This window comes from Orbicella faveolata, unplaced genomic scaffold, assembly GCF_042242905.1.
Source record: "Orbicella faveolata isolate gen_17 unplaced genomic scaffold, um_ofav_v1 contig_1, whole genome shotgun sequence".
Lineage (NCBI taxonomy): Eukaryota > Metazoa > Cnidaria > Anthozoa > Scleractinia > Merulinidae > Orbicella > Orbicella faveolata.
The window spans coordinates 11,513,089-11,531,034 of record NW_028301536.1 but is presented as its reverse complement, the minus strand read 5'-3'; the positions used below and the strand labels follow the sequence as shown (position 1 = coordinate 11,531,034).

At 37.4% G+C, this 17,946-nt stretch overlaps 2 protein-coding genes across 3 annotated transcripts in view; one reads left to right on the top strand and one right to left on the bottom strand.

Moving 5' to 3' along the window:
- LOC110064733 (uncharacterized) overlaps window positions 1–6,503 on the bottom strand; it is a 34,882-nt gene extending 28,379 nt beyond the window's left edge. Inside the window, exons 1-4 of the mRNA XM_089289178.1 lie at window positions 6,090–6,503; window positions 5,782–5,859; window positions 5,005–5,076; window positions 3,579–3,650 (exon numbers count right to left, since the gene is read on the bottom strand). Of these exons, the coding sequence (XP_089145304.1) occupies window positions 3,579–3,650; window positions 5,005–5,076; window positions 5,782–5,859; window positions 6,090–6,280 (413 nt within the window). The 5' untranslated portion in view covers window positions 6,281–6,503. The remainder of the gene's footprint in view (window positions 1–3,578; window positions 3,651–5,004; window positions 5,077–5,781; window positions 5,860–6,089) is intronic.
- A 179-nt stretch (window positions 6,504–6,682) lies between these two features.
- On the top strand, window positions 6,683–17,928 carry LOC110064827 (dihydropteridine reductase-like). 2 transcript variants are annotated; one of them, XM_089289186.1, is made up of 8 exons: window positions 6,683–6,880; window positions 9,825–9,917; window positions 11,005–11,101; window positions 14,502–14,589; window positions 14,920–14,972; window positions 16,114–16,222; window positions 16,706–16,789; window positions 17,493–17,928. In XM_089289186.1, the coding sequence occupies exons 1-8, from the start codon at window positions 6,698–6,700 to the stop codon at window positions 17,605–17,607; spliced, it is 822 nt and encodes a 273-aa protein (XP_089145312.1). In that variant the 5' UTR covers window positions 6,683–6,697; the 3' UTR covers window positions 17,608–17,928. The 2 variants fall into 2 exon arrangements, with proteins under 2 accessions (XP_089145312.1, XP_089145318.1); XM_089289192.1 differs by lacking the exon at window positions 9,825–9,917.
- Window positions 17,929–17,946: the final 18 nt, after the last annotated feature.

Below are 17,946 nucleotides of genomic sequence, written 5' to 3'. Positions count from 1 at the left end.
AAGTATGTTAGCCGATACTTACCTGAATATTTATACTGATTTATAGAAGAGTCGTTTTCTTGGATTAACCTTCAAAAGCAACTGGATCCACACTTGGAAACAAAATAAATTAATGTTTATTGTTCTGTGACCTGCCCGCTGCTATAAAATCCATGCACATGCCGACAGCATGTTTGTCGTAAAACTAACTGAACTCCACTGACAGTTTCCATGGGCAACCCGAAAATAAACAATCCCGCAAAATCTAAAGTGAAATTGGCTGTCTTCGGGAACAGTTAGAAGCTAGAGTCAAGATCCATTACCTTTAAAAAGTGCTTGATTTTATTTGATTGCGTTGACTTTGTTCACGCAGTATTTCTTACTGTCTTGTTCGAATACCGCGAATCGGTCATGCCAAGATACTGCAGACCGTGCAGACTTGTTTGGGCCTTTAATTTTGACTCATTTTTTTGGCGCTAGTTACAAAATGGTGTTCAATATATCTGAAAGTTTGTCATTTATCCACAGACACCACAAGCGCAGTATGTGACTTTTGATTCAATAGGCAAACGCGTAAAAGACTTTGTAGAGGGTTCTCAGATCCCGCTTTCCTGCCCATTTTTTCCTGTTAATCCCACCATCCCGCCCTTTTTTGCCTGGAAATCCCGATCCCGCCAACTTTTCGAAGACATTTCTGCGTTACTTATTAATTTGTTACATTAATAATTAATTTAATTATTAACACAGAAACGTTTTAAAAATAGATATCGTATAAAAGATCACAAAAGAATTCAATGGGTAGCAGATAAGTAAGCACAAATGATTATAACATTTCCTTCTGTAAAAGGTTTACTTTTTTTTTTCTTTTCTCCAGGTATCTGAAAGAAAAAGATTGTTCATTCCCATACTTAAGAGATGGCCCGTAAATACACTTGACAGTTTCTTTCAAAACGTTCAGTGTCATCACTTTCCTTGAAATCTGGGCTCAGTTCTTTTCTTTCCGAATGAAGGAATTCCTGCTCGCGCATCATTTCCGTAATATATGGCGCATCGTATGGTAAATCACTATCACCGCCATCTGGTGTGGCTATCCTGGTCAAAACAAGACAAGCGCTCCGGAAAAGGTCGAAAGACTAGAAAAACTGATGTCTATCAACTTTATTGGTCACAAAATTATTACAATATAATTAAAAGAAGAAAAGGACCAATAGGAATTGCGCGAACTAGAAAGGATCGGGGGGGGGGGGGGGGGCAAGATTGCAGACGCAAGTGTTGAAAATGTCAGAAATGGACAGATGTTGGTCTAGGACCCAGCCAGTCTCATGATGCATGTTTGGCACAACATGACAGGGTACAGAGTCGTTGCTATTCATTACTTGAAACCTGATGCAGCTATAAACACAAAAGGTTCGTTTCTGCCAGCTTGTGGTTTTTGCCCTGGTCAAATAACAATTTATGAGGTCATGTAAGAATTGAAATCCCATATCCCGCTCTGTTTCCCTTACGAATCCCACATCCCAACCCTATAACAACACGAAATACTGCTCCTGCTCGTAATTTTACTTCCCGCTTCCCGCCCCTGTTTTCAGCTCAAATCCCAAATATCACGGCGAAAAAAAGCCAAATCCCACATCCCGCCAAACCTATTGGGGACCCTCTTTGTATGGGAAACTTACTCAGTTTGCATGGTCTGCAGCGTTTTGGCGTGACTGAGATACACAGTATTCGAACCTGACAGTGACTACTGAGTGAACGAAGTAAAGTCAAGCACTTTTTAAAGGCAATGGAACTTGACTCTAGCTTCTAACTGTTCCCAAAGACAGCCAATTTCACTTTACATTTTGCGGGATTGTTTATTTTGGGGTTGCCTATGGAAACTGTCAGTGGAGTTCAGTTAGTTTTACGACAAACATGCAGTCGGCATGTGCATGGAATTTATAGCAGTGGGCAGGTCACCGAACATTAAACATTTCTTCTTTTAGAGGTTTCCAAAGCTAGATCCAGCATCTTTTGAAGGCTAATCCAAGAAGACGATTCTGCTATAAATATAAATATTCAGGTAAGCATCGGCTAACATACTTCAAGTTCGCAAATTTCACTGGAATTCGTTAACGGTCATTGACTTCAATTCTCAGCAAACAAAGTTATTGTGTCAAAATGCACCCTTTAGCTCCTTCTTTGACCCTGTAAGATTTCATATCTGGAAATAGTTTCTTGCAATAATGGTTTCGGCGAGAAATCACTTGAAAATGTTTTAAAATAACGAAGCGTTTGCTTTTCTTCCGGGTTTTCTCGCAGTAATCGGTTTCCGTTATGCTTGGGTCAAAGGTCACGTTTTCAGGAAGAAGTGCTGCATTTAGTTCGCTATCTCAGCGCTCGCGATTTTATTTACCCAAAAATTTTATTTCACTAATTTGAAGAAGAAACAATGCTCTTTCGGACCAAACTAGTCGTTTTGGGAAAAGCCATGTACCAGAATGCCTTTTTAGCATTTGAAAATAGGCTAAATGTAGACCTCTTGTTAAGCTGTCTGCGGTTGTTGCTGTTTAGCTCTAAATATACAAGAAAGGAAGTACAAATACAACGTGCAATCAGTTTGTTATGAAGATTTTTACTTTTGAGTTTACAAGCCTCTGAATATGCTGCTCATTTTCGATTGATTTTGGCCGATTTGGGGCATCGAACGAAAAAATTGTGTAAAAAAATAATTTTTGATTTATCAAACTTAGAACAATATTTTTGTAACTAGTGCCCGTAGGGCTTCATTCTGGGCGAGTTTGAAGAAATTCGATTTTTTCGCTATTTCCAAGTCTAGTTGATATTTAGGCGAAGCTGCTCTTAATAACATTTCTTTTCCCAAAGAATGATGTGAAGAAATCTTACAACATAAATTAAATTGTTTACAATTTATTTCTGATGACTTCAGAATTGTGGATTCAATATAAGAATGTCACGATGAGGATACTTAATTTGTCAACTTGCAACTTGGAGATTCATTTTACTACATGCCCCACATGTAAATTGTGACCAAGCAGTTTCAGGTAAAAGATCAAGGAGGCTAAAAATCAAAATATAGTGCAGCCAAATTTTAAGACCTAGCAAGCAACATAAAATTACTGTTCAACATGAAGGAATGTCGTCACGTGCTCTTTCCTAAATGGCGTCAGTTGTAAACCATGTGAAATTAATTCAAATACACTTCTAACCAGGAACAACTGATACATGTGTCTCCAAAATAACAGTCTAACTATTTCCGTAGCAAGGCACTCACTCTTGTCTATAAACTTTGATACATGTACAGCGCACATACTTTAAATGTACAGGTCATTTCAGAACTGTGCCTCTTGTCAATAATAAGTGATAGAAACCTTGAGCTAGTTATTAGTTAGTTAATTGGTTAATAGTTAGTTAAATTCATGAATCAATTACCACACTCCCATCAATTAACTGTACATACAAACTTGCATACAGACATACATACATAGTACATCTTACTTAAATGATTCCCAATGAGGTGCTACACTAGAACTATAAAATGGCTGTTAATGGTAAATAATGTAAATTATCATAATATAAATTATCTAGATGGAAGCACTCACATGTTTTTGATGTTTCTCAGCTTTCCAAAGACACCTTCATTAAGAACGGATAATTTGTTGTTGCTAAGATCACTGAAATGCAAGTTAGAGTAAATTTATCATACACAATAAATGTTAACAATGGAAAAATGAGTAAAAGATCATCATGCAATGGTTAGCTTTCTTTTTTATCAGAGGATAACCAAGATTAAACAAAAACAACAGTTTTGTGTCACTGCATCTCTTAGGAATTCAGGTGATAAAAACAGGTACATCAATGCTAACCCTCCAGGAGTCTCCTGGATACAGGCCAAATCTCCTGGTCTCCCATACGGATCACTTAATCTCCCAAACATAAAGAAAAAGTGCTTAAGTAGTTTTTTGCAGATATTTTAGCCGATTTTTGGTGTTTTTTAGAGAAATTTTTCTGAGATTTGATGCATTTATGTGGATAAATTGGCAGAACTCTACATGTAATTTAAACAAGACTGTTTTTGGTTAAGAAGGTGATTAAAAATTGCTGATCTCCAGGATTTTGTGTTTTTATTTTTAGGTTTTATTTCTGCAAATTTATACATGTATCAGAACTAGAAGGATATGCAAAATCTAGATATTGAACCAATTTTGGAAAGACATTTGGACAATCTCTCTTGAAAATTGATGATGGCAACTTTTACAGATATTGAAATGGGTGTGAGTAAATATTTTACCATGCTATACAATGTTGACATTTTTTTCAAAACCTAAATAAAATCTTGCACAATATACATTGAATTATTCCCCTGATATTTACTAGACTGAATTTATACTGATTAGATCAAATAATGGCAGTGAAAGCAAAGCTGTTCGTATGGCAGTCACTTGACATCAATTATTATGAGTAACTGGTCACAAGACCATGTTACTCAAGTTCAAACCAAACATCATAAAGTTAAAGTTCTGCTAAAAAAGCAATTTGTCTGAGAGTTTTAACGATATGGCAATTCAGTGTCTAAACAAATGTTAAAAACTGTAAAATAAGCCATGACCTCAAAAAAGGAGGCAACAAAAAGATGTTACCCATAATATACTTATAGGAACATATGTTTCATTGTAAGTGTGGGGGTGGGGGTTGGGGGATAGAATGATCATGAGTAAGCACCTTTCAATTTAGTAACATTGAATTGTTGGCTTTATGACCTCTTGTATTACTCTTAATCTCAAAATGAAGTTGCCAGTATTGTGTTCACCAATGTTATTGGAAGATCCCATAATAGTGTCCATGTTTTTGCCTGTGGAGTTGAATTTGTTTTGTATTAGTGACCACACCCTTTTCCACATGCCCAGCTTATCTTGCAAAACATCTGAAACAGGGGAATAATGGTACAAATTATTTTAATTAAAGGTTGCTGTACAATATTTGCTTTGCATTTTTCAAGAGTTAAAGAAAACTAATCATTTAACTTACATCCTTGTTAATTTATTTAATCCAGAAAACGCATCTGGTGCAATCATTTGAAGTCTATTGCCAGACAAATTTCTGAAACAAAACAAATTATAAGAGATAAGGATTTGCGAATAAAATCTTCACACGCTCACTGTTCCCAACGGAAGTGCAAATAAAAAATATGTAAATATATATTGCAAAGAAATTAAAGTAGATGTAAGCTTAATTGTGGGAAATGGGAACTTTTACTCGATCAAGGCAGTCAATGTTCTTTGTGTCGACTGATGAGTTCTATCTGCAGTTGATTTACAACGTCTGGCGCGCAGAAAAATATGCCCATTGGGATAGCCAGTAAAAAAAAAACGATAAACAAGCTTAAATATAAAGATTGTTTTCAAAATAAACTGATGCATACTGGCATAAGATACATTTCTAACAGCGGTTTTATCTCAAGAGACAACCCGAGAAACGCCCAGAATCCGATCGGAAGGAAATCAGAAATTCCTTTCAAGCTAAAGAACGGAATCGATATCTCAAGATTTTTGTAGAAAGAGGTGTGTATATTAAGTTTTTGGTACAAACTAATATTGGCCTCTATTAACTATAGTACATATCCATTGCGTTCTATTTTAAGCAATCCCGAGACGCATTACAAATTGAACAATGAAAACTACTCGCAAAATAACAAAAGGATCACTTTAATGTGGATGCATATTAAAAACATATCGTTCATGTGTAGTTCATTGATTCATAAAACTAATGAACTGACTTTTCACGCCCTAAAAAGATCAAACTTACAGTTTTCTAAACTTTGTTAGATTTTTCCTTTTGAAGGCATTGTTTACGATGGTTTCTATCGCATTATTTGACAGATCCCTGCAAGGGAGACACAATTAGGCAAAACACATCAATATTCTGAATAGATGAAAATTATTTATGCAAGACTTACCTTCACATAAGCTTATTATAAGCGCTGCTGGCTATTACAGAGCATTCACACTTTGAGCACAACTCATAACGAGGTTAAAACAAGACACCAAGTATAACAGACAGAGATGAAAAAGTGAATATGTCAAATTAGCTATACAGCATGACCTTATACTCACAGTTCGAACGTGTTGGCAGGGAGATCATTAGGGTTGATTGGCGACTTCAATCCCTTATTCGCACAGTTCACTAGTAAGCCATTTCCTTTATCTTCACACTCGCATTCTGGCGGGCAGTTTAATGAAGGGCCGACTCCACATCCAAACCACAACAGCAACACAAAGATGAGATTTGTGAGCACTGTTTTCATTATGGCGCGGGGTGACAGTGACAAGGTTTGCTGTTAGGTGACTGATGAACGAAGAACACACGCCTTCTCCACCAACATAAATGAGGCACTTCAATTAATTCGTGCTATATCTTTTCGAACATATTTTAGCAGGATTCCCGGCGCTACAATCTTGTAAACAACCTTACATGCTTGACTCACTTGACCGTCTTCCACTATAGAATCAGGAAAGCGAGTCATTTGCATTTTCAATCAAGGTCAATGACAAAATACTTCCCAGGGGACTCCCATTGACATATTTCGTACGAACTGTAAAGCATTGTATTTGTCTTTAAATTCAGTGCAAGTTTAATATTAGAAATAAATGAGTTAACGTTCGTACAGTAACATTTAAAATGAATCCAATAATGCACTAAAAATTTTCAAAATACCATTACTATGCGAAAGTGCACTACGGTACCCTGGCGGGTAACATATTGCCACTACTGGTGGATGGGTAAGGTTTTGCAGTTTTCCTCACGTGGGAAGGATTTGAAAATGGCAGCAGCGAGAGTTTTGGTTTATGGCGGAAAAGGAGCTCTCGGAGCAACCTGTGTGTCCTATTTTAAATCCAAAGATTGGGTAAGGACAACCTTATAACTTTTGATATGCACCATGATCATTATTTTGGAAGGGCTCGAAAAAGCGCGCCAAATTTCTGCTTGTGGTTGTGAGGGTTCTGGAGCTTACAGCAAGATCAATGATCAGCTTCTCATATTCGCTCAAGAGCGTTTTGGATAAAGTTTTGTTGTTGTTGGACACGAGGACGTCAATAAACGTAAATGACATTATAAATCTTATATTAAGTAAGAGCTTTCGGATATGATGTGAAACCAACATTTATAATGCATTTTCTTATCAATCTTGCTGTGAGGCTCCATAAGCGTACTGGGTTATTGCAAAATGAGCTCACTGAGTTTCATCGATCGAAAAACTCGTATATTTCTTAGTGTATCAGATAATCGATAAGCTATCAGTTTGTAAGAAAGGCACATTGATAGCTCATCCATGTTTCAAATATTGCACAAATATCTCAATATTCTGTGGACACACAGACCCCACAGGGTCACGTGTATGCCTTGTTCTTTACCCGACAAGCATAGCACCGTCTATGCATATATCGCTATTGTTCCAGTGATTTACGTTTTTGTGGGTAACTCGGTCGTGTTTTTGGTTTTTAAAATAATTACTTTTTTTTTGAAAATTCAGACAAAGTAGAAGTCTTGAATTTGGTGTAAAAAAATAATTTCGGACAAAACAGGCCCTTGAAGGTCTACAGTAACTTCAACAACTAAAATAGTACTCTTAAGGCTACAAACAATAGTTATTGAGCATAAAACAGCATAAGTAACATGGTAAAAACATGTACAATGTTGTGCATGCAAAATTTGTTGCAGAAGCACAGATTTTTATTTTACTTTACATGAATGTTTAATCAGAGCCAATTTCTTATTTCTGAAATTTTGAGGTGGGGTCATGCGGGTATATAATTTTCGAAAAAAACATGATTTAACGTACTAGTACCCTGTGTCTCCTTAGATACTCGGTTGTTCATTGTTCATTGTTTAACTTTCACATAGAATAGTGAAAGACTTATTAATTAAACAGTTAATCAAAACTATAACAAAATTCTCGAACGTGATTGGCTATCAGCAGCCCAATTTGAGCATTAATTGGACGGTATGCGTCATTTTGTGCACGCTGTTGTAGTGCACTTTGATGAGTAAACTGCTGTGTTTTTCAACATTCATAACCACGTTTAATCGTTCAGTGATCAATCGATGGTTTGTCCGTTTCTTGAACTTTGTCCTAGTTTTGATTAATTGGTAACAGGACATCGTGTTGTCCAATTCAGTCTGTAATCATACTCATGATTAACAAATCGGACTCCTGCATATGATTACAGACCAAATTGGACTCCACTCAGTCCTATTACCATTATAAATAGAGAAAGGAAAAACATCTTGGAACATTTTTCAAAAGAGTTATAGGTTGGGCCATTATAATCCATCAAAACTGTAGTTAGCCTCCTTGACTTTGTTAAATTGCATTAATTAACAGCATATAAAATGAAGCTTCTGTTTATAGTGTTCAAAGTCAAAATCAAGTCTCTCAGAATCTTACAGCTGTCCTCTTGTAAGTTGAAGGAAAATAGGAAATTAAGTCAGAACCTGGGAACCGGGTTGTAATTAAATTGGTTATTGTGATGTGAAACAACACATGAATTGGAAATCCCATCAAACAGAAAAGAGATATGATGCTCTTAAGTGCTCTTTTAAAATACCTTGCATGCTTGCAAGCCTGGTGGTTGAGAGGCATCATGAAGACTTGATAAACCCATAAGTCATCAGCACATTTTAAAGAAGCAAAATGTTTTTTCGAACGAAGGTAAAATTGAATTATTGGTGTTTGAAGTGAGATTGATCCAGCAGGTAGCAAAGTCCAAGAGCAGTTCTTGCCCAAGAAAAAAAATCCTCTCATGAGTTGTGGCCCATTTGCCAAGTGTTACAATCACGCTCTATGGACGTTTCGTGGCTTTTGTGGCCTGGTTAACAGCAGTATAAGTAAGAGGAACTGGATTCTTTGAAGTTATTGACAAAAGGAGTCCCGCAGATAACGGCCAACAAGTAGTGATCAATTATAGCAGAAATTTTATTCCAAATTGACATGATTTGTGGTGTTTTGAACTTCTGGGATCAGGGGACCAAATCATCCTAACCTGGAGAGCTTCCTTTCACTCTTCCTTAACAATCCCTGCTGTCACACATTCCTGTGAAATCAACATCTAACTGTTAAATCTTAAGTGAAAAAAGAGTCTGTGAGGTGGCCCGTTGACCTGAAATCAACCTATTAGTGTTTTTTAAGTGAAATCATCATCTCTGAGTTTCTGCTTTAATGTGAAATCAACATTTAACTGTTTTTTTCAGTGAAATGAGCATCTCTGCTGTCTCACATTCTTGTGAAATCAACATTTAACTGTTCCTTAAGTGTAACAAGCGTGTTTGAAGTTGCCGTTGACCTGAAATCAACATACTAGACAAGTTTTTTTTTTAAGTGAAATCAACATCTTTGAGCTTTTGTATTGATGTGAAATCAGCATTTAACTGTTTTTTAAGTGAAATGAGCATCTCTGCTGTCTTGCATTCTCATGAAATCAACATTTACCTGTTCCTTAAGTGAAAAAAGCATCTTTGAGGTGAGACCAAGATGTTATTGTTTTTCAAGTGAAATCAACATCTTTGAGCTTTTGCGTTGACCTGAAATCAACATTTTTCCGTTTTTTGAGGTGGGGATAAAATTATTGCTTTCAAAACTTGAAGTGAGACAAAGTTTTTTGCTTTGTTGTGGGGCAGAAACTTGTTTTGAGATTTTTTCTGGCAATTCAGAGGGAAAAATCAAAATATAACCTAAACTTTGACATGAGGCGGATATGCATACAGCCCTTCAACTGGCTTAAAGTGGAAAAGTTTGTTTTAATTGTAATCACTAAGTGTTGACTTAATGGTTGTGTTTGAATATTTCATAGTGGGTAGCTTCAATTGATTTGTCTCCTAATGAAGAGGCACATGCCAATGTTGTTGTGACCAAGACAGACTCCTGGACTGAACAGAATCAAGAGGTAACCAAGGGTTGAAAAGAGCATGCAGTAAACATTACACTGTACATGGCCCTAGAATGGTTTTCAATTGAGTGACGGAAGTAATCAGTTTGGCTTGGGTTTTGTTTTAACTATGGTTTGAGATTGGGCGAGCAGTCCAATTGTTAAGTAATTAGCTTACTTTTGGTTTTTTGACACTCAATTGAAAGCCACTCTATTTCTTTCTGAATAAGTGTTTGACTATTGTAATTTTTTTGGTTTTGATATTTTATCATGCACCTTTTTGGTTTTCTCACAGCATATCAAGTCAGCTTTGTCAATTAAGGCATGGTTAATATTTTGACCAGACTCTAGCCAAAATATCCATGGTGACACGGAATGCAAACAAGCCTGATATGCTACAGAAATACTGGTACAGCAAATGTTATAGTCTGGTACTTATCAAGCCCAAATTTGTCTAAATCTGGCCATAATCTTTGGATATTAGGTCACTCAGTGATTTCATATTGCAGTGTAATGGCTTCTAATTAACTAATAGCAAATTTGTGAATGTAACTCTCAGTATCAGCGTCATACCAAGGTTATATATCTCTGATCCACAGACCCAATAACATGAGGCTTGTGTTTAGTGAAAATGGTGTGGTAGGGGTTGGGGGATAGGAAGCCCATTTCTTTCCTAATACCCTTCTTCCTGTCAAAGTACAATCTTTTTGGAAAGCAAGTTTTACAGGGTAATATGGAAACTGCAGTATGATGTGTAATGTAATTGGTTAAAAACTAGTCAGGACTGGATATTTCCATAATGTCCACAGACAATGCATGCATGAGCTATGTACATGTATATACAGGCCTGACTGGCAAAATTTGGATGGTAAAATGTTTCTAAAAGCATACATAATATTGCCCAAGTACTTTCTGTACATTATGTACCGAAGGTAGTTGGGCAATATTCTTTAAGTGTCTCACACTTGGCCAATAAGAAGTATTTTTTGCAACTTGAAAGGAAAAAAAAGAACCTCTCTAGAATGATAATTTCCACGTTTGAGCAAACAATTAATAACATGCACCATGATTATTCTAATCCATCCCTCGTAATGTGCCTTCACAGATCCAGCCTAAGGTTGAGGAGCTTCTTGATGGTAACAAATTTGATGCAATAATATGTGTTGCCGGAGGATGGGCTGGTGGAAGTGCCAAAAGCAAAGGTAAACAATAGTAAATTATTAAACAACAAGCCCAAGTTTTCTATGAACGAACTTAATGAGTCATGCTAGTCAGATGGACTATTGCACACAAAAAATGAGAGAGAGTTGTGTAATTATATTTATTTCAAAGGATCAGTGGCTCATTGAAGCATTTAACAGGAAATTTTAGAAGTAATATTAATCGATGTTCTACTGGTAACATTATTATCAACTGAGGATTAGAGAGTTGATTTCATTGGTTATCAGTAACATTTAATTAATTATCAGTAACATTTAGTTTAATTTCAAGATGAATCTCAATAGATGATATTCCTGTACTGTGGCAGGTTGATAACATTTCATTTTATAATGAATGAGTTGCCAGTAATCGGATACCCATGATTGCGCGAAGAACTCTTGGATCATCAAGGGGCAAACATTGCTAGTCGCTAGAATGAAATGTATGGCGAAAAGTTGTTTCAAGGTACAAGAAAATGATTTTTGAGAGAGATGAACACTTTTTCGCCGTCATTTTTAACGCGAGTGGATTTGGGCAATGTTAATATGTGGAATATGTAAGTTTTTGTTTGAATAACTGGGAAATATGTGACAAAATCTAACGATAAACTCCGTTGCTTGTGTGAGGTTTATTGTGAAATTTACATCGCGTAATGGTCTGAAAATATTACAAAATTAAATGAGATTTTACTGACGTACATTCTGAATGAGCCGTTCATGGTGGCATCACTTTCTATAGAGCTATTGAGCAGCTATATTCCAAAGGTCAACAAACTGTAAGCGTTATTGTAGCTAATAACGCCTTATTTCTTATTATAAGAAATAAGGCATTTCAGTATTCAATCAATGGCGCTGTCTTAGAAACCTGTGAATCTGAAAAGGATCTTGGTGTGTGGGTCTCGAGCGACCTTTCCTGGGACAAGCAAATCTATGAGCAATGCACCAAAGCAAATAAGCTTCTTGGCTTTGTCCGGCGGGTGTCGAAGAGTATACAATCTATGAGGACACGCCAAACATTGTTCCTGTCTATCGTCCGTGGCCAACTTGGCTACGCCTCCCAAGTATGGTCTCCCCAGGCAGTAGGCCTGTTGAAGCAAGTGGAAGCTGTTCAGCGACGCGTGACAAAGTACATCCTGAGGCTCCCTTTTCGCTGTGACGTTCCATACAAGACCAGGCTTCTGATGACCAACTTAATTCCACTATCCTTCTGGCACGAGTATTTGGACATTGTTTTCTTTTACAAAGCTGTAAATAATTTAATATATGTAAATAGTGATGCTCTACCGGTTGCTAGGCAACCGGTCAGAATAACAAGATATTCTAGCAATAGCTCTGTCACTTATATACCTAAGAAATGCCGTACTCTTTCCTATCAACGCTCGTTTTTTGTCCGATGTGCTAGAATCTGGAACGTTTTGCCTGAAAGTCTTAAGGAACACAATCAAACACCCCTTGCTTTTAAGAGCTCCTTACTAAAATATTATACAAATGCTGTAGATATTTTTGATCAAGAAGATATAAGGACGTGGCGGACAATTTGCCCAAAGTGCAATACCACTAAGACCTTAACGTGCCCACCGCATTGCTGCTTTTAAGCTCCCTATACTAGATTTAGATTTATATATATTGTATAATTTTGTCTGTTAATTATATCTAAGGGGGCTGCTGTAATTGGCTAAGCTGTAGCGGTTCCCCTGGCCATTTTGTTTTGTTTTGCTGTCTGTTTTTTTTTTTTTTTTTTGCTCCCTCTTCTTTTTCTTTTTCTTTATGTGTAATAGTAGGCCAAAGCTTAATCAATCAATCAATAAATAACCTAAAACATTGTAGCTTTGTTATCTTCTGAACGTTATAACGTACCATAGCATTGGTGCAAAGAATTAAAGCACTATTCATGTTTAAGATGTTACACGTGTTAGGGTAAGCTGTTCGGTAGTACAGCCTTTTCTACTGGCTTACAAGCAGACGAACGTCTCCATATAAAAGCTCGGAAAACTGTTCAGAGTCCATTCTGAGTTCGTCTAAGCAATGTAGCTATTACTTATTGTAAATCTATCGTTTAATTTTCCCTCCCTCCCTCCCTTTGGAGACGAGGTTGGTCATGTATTCCTGCATAATAAACAAGGGGTCACTCCTGTGTGGTGCGGTTAAGTCTGCGCAGCGACTTCCCCCAAGCTTGTTGTGTTTTCATCGCCTTTGAACATCGCTTGCTAACCGATACTCTTGTCCGATCCAGCATGTGCTGTCTGTCATTCACATCGTAGTGCTGGGGAGATAAGTGAGGTTGTTTTGTCACGCTATTGCCGGAAGTTGCATGGGCTAACCAAACACAAGGCAGTGTTCCCCCATTAACGCCATCACGAGTTGTTTGTATTTAAGTAATAGCTCTGGTTCAATCGCAAGTCGCCACGGTTAACTTACTTTCACTAGGAACAACGACATTAATTAGGTATAAATCGAGAGGAAATAACCCAGTAAAGCCTTTTAGGTTGTGTACAGGTTACTTTTGGCTTATTTGAAAGCTCAGTCATGCAAATAATACTGGAAATAAGCCTGGTGGAGATCGTTGTACTGTTTAAGGTTGATTTAATGACAAATGAGTCCGTGCGACTCACGCTGTGTGGCTACTGTGTTGCTCAAAGCCTTTGTTTTGCTTTTACAAGCATGTATTTCAGTGATTTTCCTTTTCTATAACAGATCAAGGGTGGCTCCTTGAATATGTCTCTGAGTATTTGTATTTAAAAGTGCCATTTGTGCGTGATTATGCTTTCCAAAGTTTGGTATTGACGGTTGAGTGAAATTGCCTGACACAAAGGGTAGTGGTTCCTTCTGCAATTTTCGATTTCTGTTTTAGAGCTTCTTTTCTGTCTTTATATTTAACTTCTCGGAGGGTCTTTTCTACCATTTGCACTGGGTAGCCACTCGAGATCAGGCGTGTATTGAAATTTTCAATATTCTCGTCAATGTATTTAACAATAAACCTCGCGCAAGCAAAAAGGACTTTATCGGTAAATTTTATCACTTATTTCATGGTTATTCAAACGGCAACTTACATTTTCCACGTATCAACATTTCCAAAATCGATTTGCGATAAAACAATGGCAAAAAGCGTTGATTACTCCCCAAAACCATGTTTTGGGGCGTCAAAACAACTTCTCGCCATACATTTCCTTCTAGCGACTTGCAATGTTTGCCCCCTTGACAATTCCAGAGTTCTTTGCACAAACACGGGTATCCGATTACTGGCAACTCATTCATTGTAATAATAACTTGCCAAAAATTGATTTTGATTGAACTTTCATTGATGACTTTAGGTATAATATATTGTACTATACCTATTACGATCAAATGTGTACTATGCACATATTGCATTTTATTGTATTAAATGTTTTTTTCCCTTGATCAGCTGTTATTAAGAATGCTGACTTGATGTTTAAGCAGAGTGTGTGGACATCTCTTATTGCTGCCAGTATTGCATCCAAACACTTGAAGGAGTATGTATTATTAGCTGCCATATTGAGCAATAAATCATGACCATCTGTGAACCTCTACACAATGGCCACTCTAGGCAGTGCATCTTTATTCAGTGGAAGGACTCAGTAAATAGAACTGTAGTCCTAATCAGAACTACAGGAACCAGCCAGGATAAACCAGAGTTAGCTTACATGAGTGATTACTTAATAGACTGTTTTAATATATCAAAAGTAGCCTATTATGATAACCTTTATGTAACAAACACTCAAGGGTTACATGTAGTAATAAACAGGTAATGATATTTGATTTGTTTAGGCCTTTCATCACTCTCTTCTGTTGTATACTTCTAGGAATGGTTTGTTGAGTCTAACAGGTGCCCAGCCCTCCCTGGGTGGTACACCAGGTGAGCATACTGCTTTAATGTAAAATCCCTGATTGACATCTGTTCTTTTTTTTTTTTTTTTTCGCTGAAGCACTTTAATTGACAAGCGATTGATAAATAAATGACAGTAGCTACAATGGGCAACAAAAGTGTTGAGACACTTGGCAGTAAAATTTGATTTTCGAGCGTCTTGGAAACAATCCCCCCTCCCCCTCCCCCTCCCCCTCCCCCTCCCCCTCCCCCCCCCCCCCCACACCCCAAACAATGTTGATTTTTCTATTTCTTAGACTGCACAGACAACAGCGCCTACACAACATTAAATCGTGGGGCTGGGGGTATCAGAGAATTAATGCTAGATGCAAAGATGTAAATGAAATAGAATAGGTACTTCAATACCCAAAAGCGTCATTTTCTGAAAGTGTCTCAACTACTTTTGTCACCCATTGTAGTTCAAGCAAAGGTGTCATGTTATGTACAAATCTGGTTCAAAAGCTATGTGGGTGTGGCTGGACTGTGGGACTTAACTCAAAGAGTTGCATCTGCCCTAGACATACATGTACATGTATGACACAGGTAATACAACACATGGACTTGAGATAACAATCAGGAAGACGTCATATTTAATAAAAGTTGTGATAAATGTTTAAAAACAATTCTTACTGGTTTAGCCTCCTATGCTGGAGCTGTTTGGAGAGGAGTGCGTGACAAGCTTTAACTCAGATAACTTGTTCAAGGAGGCTAAGCACTCGCTATCTTATGGAATGTGAAACTGACTGCACAGAGCTGCAGTCACAATGCACGCTTACAAACTTTATTTCAATTTCCAGAGAAAAGTTAACACAATCATGTGGACTGATCTGCAGGTAGCCTTCTTGCAATCTTGGTGGATGTGTTTATTATCAGGAAAAATTACATAATAGTAAACAGAGAGACAAAGAAATTTACATTCCTTTCAAATTGGTGCTACAACATAAAAAGAATAACATTTAGGCATCAACAATTTTTAAAGTTAAGTAGAGATATCAACATATCACCATGGGCAGTGTTAAACACTGGCCTCTAGAGTCACAAGGCTTACTTTCACTTTGTCTATTTATGGTTGAAATTATTTTAATTTCAGATTTTTCAATAGTCTTATTTTCAATGGTTTTGTTAATGACAGGAATGTTGGGTTATGGTATGGCCAAGGCTGCAGTTCACCAGTTAGTTAAAGGACTTGCAGCAGAGAATGGAGGTCTTCCAGCTGCTGCATCAGTTCTAGCCATTTTACCGTAAGTTGGAGTGGTAATCCAGTCAATGATAAGACAACTGAAGTCTAACTACATTGATTCACTTCAGATAACCACGCTTGATAATTTGGTGATTTTGTGCTTTGCTTATTTGTCAAGATTGTTGGTCACCAACAGTCTTTTCTGTGTAAGAGAAGAAAGGGATATATTTTATAAATCTGGACTTGTAGCTAGCATACTACAAAAGAAGGTACAAAAGTCAACAAGAGCTTGATGTACCCCTATTAGAGTTTTGGCATTTTAGCTGGGCAGAAATTGGGGTAATGGCAAGACGAAGGGGATGTTTTACTGTGATGTCAATTTTCACAAATCTAAACTGTGGGAGCACTTGCTATGGAGGTTCCACAATGTCAGAATCATTCACATCATATTCCCTTAATACATGTATATTGGGTTATTAATTAACATTCAATGCACGAGAGGTCTGAAGCTTCAGGTCTTTTTTCTTTTCCATGTTAACTACAGTATGACGTTGGACACACCTGGTAACAGAAAAGGTATGCGTGATGCTGATCATACTCAGTGGACACCCCTGGAGTATGTTGCAAAGTGAGTAAAACTACATTTGTAGTCATTTAACTTGGCCGGGTTTGGGGGTGGGGTGGACAAGGCACATGCAGTGAGCAGTATCGAAACCCAGGGGGGGACTCCAATAGAAAAAGGACGGGGTCCTCGCCGGAAATTTTGAAAAGAACCCCTAAGAGGTACAAAGATCCTGTTTTGTGGGCGTGGCTTGAAATGTTTTCCCTCCTAAGAGGTACGAATTCTTACATAACTCATTATCTCCGGTCATATATTTCAGCTCAATACCCTAAAAGGTACCGGAAAAGCTCCCGCTGTAGACCATTTGAGGCTTAATTAACACAGTAAGAGGCACCAAAACTGCTATTTTAACCCCTAAAACGTACCACGAGCACCCCCATCCTTTTTATATGGGAGTTCCCCCCCCGGGAGATCAAAACCCCCAAAATCGTTGCCAATCTTACAATGAAGCCTTATAAACCGAGAATGCAAGGGATTCGACTTGCTCGTAAGTGAATGATTTTTTATTATTTTTGGCATTTATAGCGGCGTGCCGATTACTGTTTGGGATGTCGAGACCTCAGTCTCGCGTCAAGACAACTCTCGCGGTGTATGACGGTGACTTCAAAAGAAATAGAACTTGCCTTGGTATTAGTTGTAATCATCTGAAAATTTCATTACACAAAGCGTTACATGTATGAATTTCCCTTTGTCCTTTTATACTCCATAGCTTGTTATTTGAGTGGGCCCAAGGTAGCAAAGTTCCAGCTCGAGGAAGCTTGGTTAAACTGAACACGAAGGATGGAAACTCTTCATACGAAATTCACACTGGTGAACTTCTGTGACTGGACTAAACAACCTGTGTGTGTGATTTGATCGACACTCTCAGATTCGTAGGACTAGGAAAACGTCTATCTGTAACAAGAACTGTTGTTATATAAAGATACCATGATCTGTTATGAGAACAAAGATTTACCGTTTAATACAGAGAAAATAGCCATGCTATACTAGGGAAAATTTCATAATCATGGCGGTGTTAAAGACGAGAACCTTTTCCACTTGACTTAATGAATGTTCAGAGGAATAGGTTGACCTAACATTTGGATGTTAATGTATGAATTAGCTTCTTAATTTCACTTAACTGGTAAATAAAGTAATGTGCAATATCTTAGTTTAGTATTTTT

Coding starts and splice junctions, on each gene's coding strand:
- LOC110064827 (XM_089289186.1), top strand. CDS start 6,698: ATGCGAAAGTGCACTACGGTACCCTGGCGGGTAACATATTGCCACTAC. Junction 14,590..14,919: donor GCATCCAAACACTTGAAGGA/GTATGTATTATT, acceptor GTATACTTCTAG/GAATGGTTTGTTGAGTCTAA. Junction 16,223..16,705: donor TCAGTTCTAGCCATTTTACC/GTAAGTTGGAGT, acceptor TGTTAACTACAG/TATGACGTTGGACACACCTG.